The 2,338-nt window shown below is 42.6% G+C and overlaps 1 protein-coding gene across 2 annotated transcripts in view; it reads left to right on the top strand.

The window, feature by feature from the left end:
• Positions 1–329: 329 nt before the first annotated feature.
• Positions 330–2,338, top strand: part of mphosph9 (M-phase phosphoprotein 9) — an 18,968-nt gene continuing 16,959 nt past the window's right edge. For both annotated transcript variants that reach the window (XM_008423353.2, XM_017308024.1), the window contains exons 1-2: positions 330–443; positions 1,131–1,402. In XM_008423353.2, coding sequence (XP_008421575.1) covers positions 1,167–1,402 — 236 coding nt within the window. In that variant the 5' untranslated portion in view covers positions 330–443; positions 1,131–1,166. The remainder of the gene's footprint in view (positions 444–1,130; positions 1,403–2,338) is intronic.

Here is a 2,338-nt window from a genome sequence, read left to right on the forward strand (position 1 = left end):
AATGAAGATGTTGAAAGGAAAACATTAATATTATCTGGGCAGCGCCTGAAAACTTAAAAATTGTATGAGTAAAACATTTCTTTTGGTGGGACATCAAAACTCCATCAGAATTCAAAAGCAGTGTTTTAGGATCTGCATAAAATAATAGAAATAACAACTATTCGTCAAAATAAGATTCTAGCATCCTTTTGTTGGAGTAGTCCGCCTGTCAGGTTTGCCTGGTATTTATACACTCTTTATCTTCTCCCTCGACCAATAGAAATAAAATGTGAAAATACTAACCAATCACGCGTCTGTATTTCAGATCGCATTCTAACCAATGGGGTTGGGGGCTGTAAACGTTCAGCGGACAGCGAACACTGCAGTGCAGCAGCCAACCAGCTCACAGCTAGCGAGTCCGACTACTCTCAGAGAAATATGGATATAACATTAGAAACCAACCGGTAGGTTAACTATTATTTGGTGTAAGCTGTACTAGCTACACTGCCTGGTGTTGTGAAGCGGTTTGCAGTTGAATGCTACTGTAGGTCCTGTCTTGCTTGTCTCTGGGTTTCTTAACCTGTAATACATCAACTTAGCCAAACTGAGCTAACTGGCTAACCATTTGAAAGGCTCGTTAGTTGCAGGTGTTGTTAGCTGCAGCTGGATAACTCTGTCCAACAGATTCAGGACTGGCAACTTTAAGTGTCGGTGCTACAGACATTAAAGCTCTGAAAGCTAATGTTGCTCCCATTAATATATTGTGATATTGCCTGCCTCTTCCGCGTTAATTATTTCTGCTAATTTAATTAGCCGTACATTAATTAAACATGCTGTATTCAGGCTAGCTTTTAAATTAAAGGAAACGTAACCCCTGATGCTTAAAACACAGAGATTGATGCTAATGCGTCACACTGACACCTGAACGTCATTTTATTTATTTATTTATTTATTGTAGTTTGTTTTAATACATGTTTAGCGGACATGTTACGTGTAAATATCGCGGCTGTATAGTAATTCTGGGATTTACTGATAGTGCCCACCTAAACCAAGGTTACAGAGGCTTTTCCTGGCACTGTTGCAACAGCTGCGCAGCGCCTTCAGACGCTCACTCCAACTCAGCCCTGCTTTCTCTTTGTTTTGGCTCCCAGCTGTCAGAGAGACCCCCTCCAGATGGGCCCGTAAACATGTCCACGGATGACAGCATCTCCGAGGACGTGTCCAGCTCGGGGGCTCTGAGCCACTGCCACGCCAGCGCCGACGGAGATGGAGGAAAGGAGAGCGAGACCTCCCTGGTGTCCTCCGAGGGGACGTCAGCCTCGGGCCTGGCCGTCCTGGAGGAGAGGCACACCGTCTCCCAAACTACGGGAAGCGCCGTGGAGAGCAGGCATGTGGACATCACACCGGCGTGCAACAGGATCAGGTGCTGCCACTCACACACACCGTGCTCTGCGTGAAAAATGGAGACTTGACAGTTAATGTATTAAAGAGTAAAATATGCAATTTCGGATATAATCTACGTTTATGTTCAATTATTCAGATGTTCTGGTTAGGCCCGTCACTATAACAAATTTTGCTGGACAATGGATCGCCCCAGAAGTTGTTGCGATAAACCCTGATATTGTTGTTTTGAGATAACGATATTATACAATAGTATATCGGTAATAATAAAAGAACATATTCTCAAACATCAATAAGGTTTTAACACTTGAACGGGAGGACATTTTAAGTATCCAAAATAAAAAATTAAAACGACTAATATAATGAATTATGAAGTCACTGTAAACAAAATTGTTCTTCAAAAAAAAAAAAGACGACCGAAGCACCAATTCCAATTTTTTGTTGAAAGAAAGAAAACAGAAAAACAATAAATCACACAAATGGAAATGATTGAGCTAGTTTTAATTTACCATGAGATTAATGGATTTATTTCCTATTGCTATATATTAGAGGTGTGCCGATCGATCGGCCACCGATCATAATCGGCCGATTTCCGTGAAAAAGTGTATGATTGGTGATCGCCGATCAGGGTCTCTTGTTGCCGATCACACAAACCGATCACCTGGATCTCATTTTGCAGCCTGTCTGTGCAGCTGGTATCCTCTTTCCTTCACACTGCGCAAACGGGCAGCAATAAATCCTAAGTGACGTGAAACTATGACGCTCTGAGTGACTGGGGAAGTTTGCGCGTTGCGGCGGAAAATTGAAGCAGGTCAAAATGCATCAACACGACGAATCTAATATGGCATWAAAACAATGCCATACTTGACGGAGTTTGGCTACATGGAGGCTCACTGCAGTAAAAAAGACATATGGAGGATCAGATGGCAGGTAAAGCAGCGCACAGCTACAAACACTC

Source organism: Poecilia reticulata, linkage group LG12, assembly GCF_000633615.1.
Source record: "Poecilia reticulata strain Guanapo linkage group LG12, Guppy_female_1.0+MT, whole genome shotgun sequence".
Lineage (NCBI taxonomy): Eukaryota > Metazoa > Chordata > Actinopteri > Cyprinodontiformes > Poeciliidae > Poecilia > Poecilia reticulata.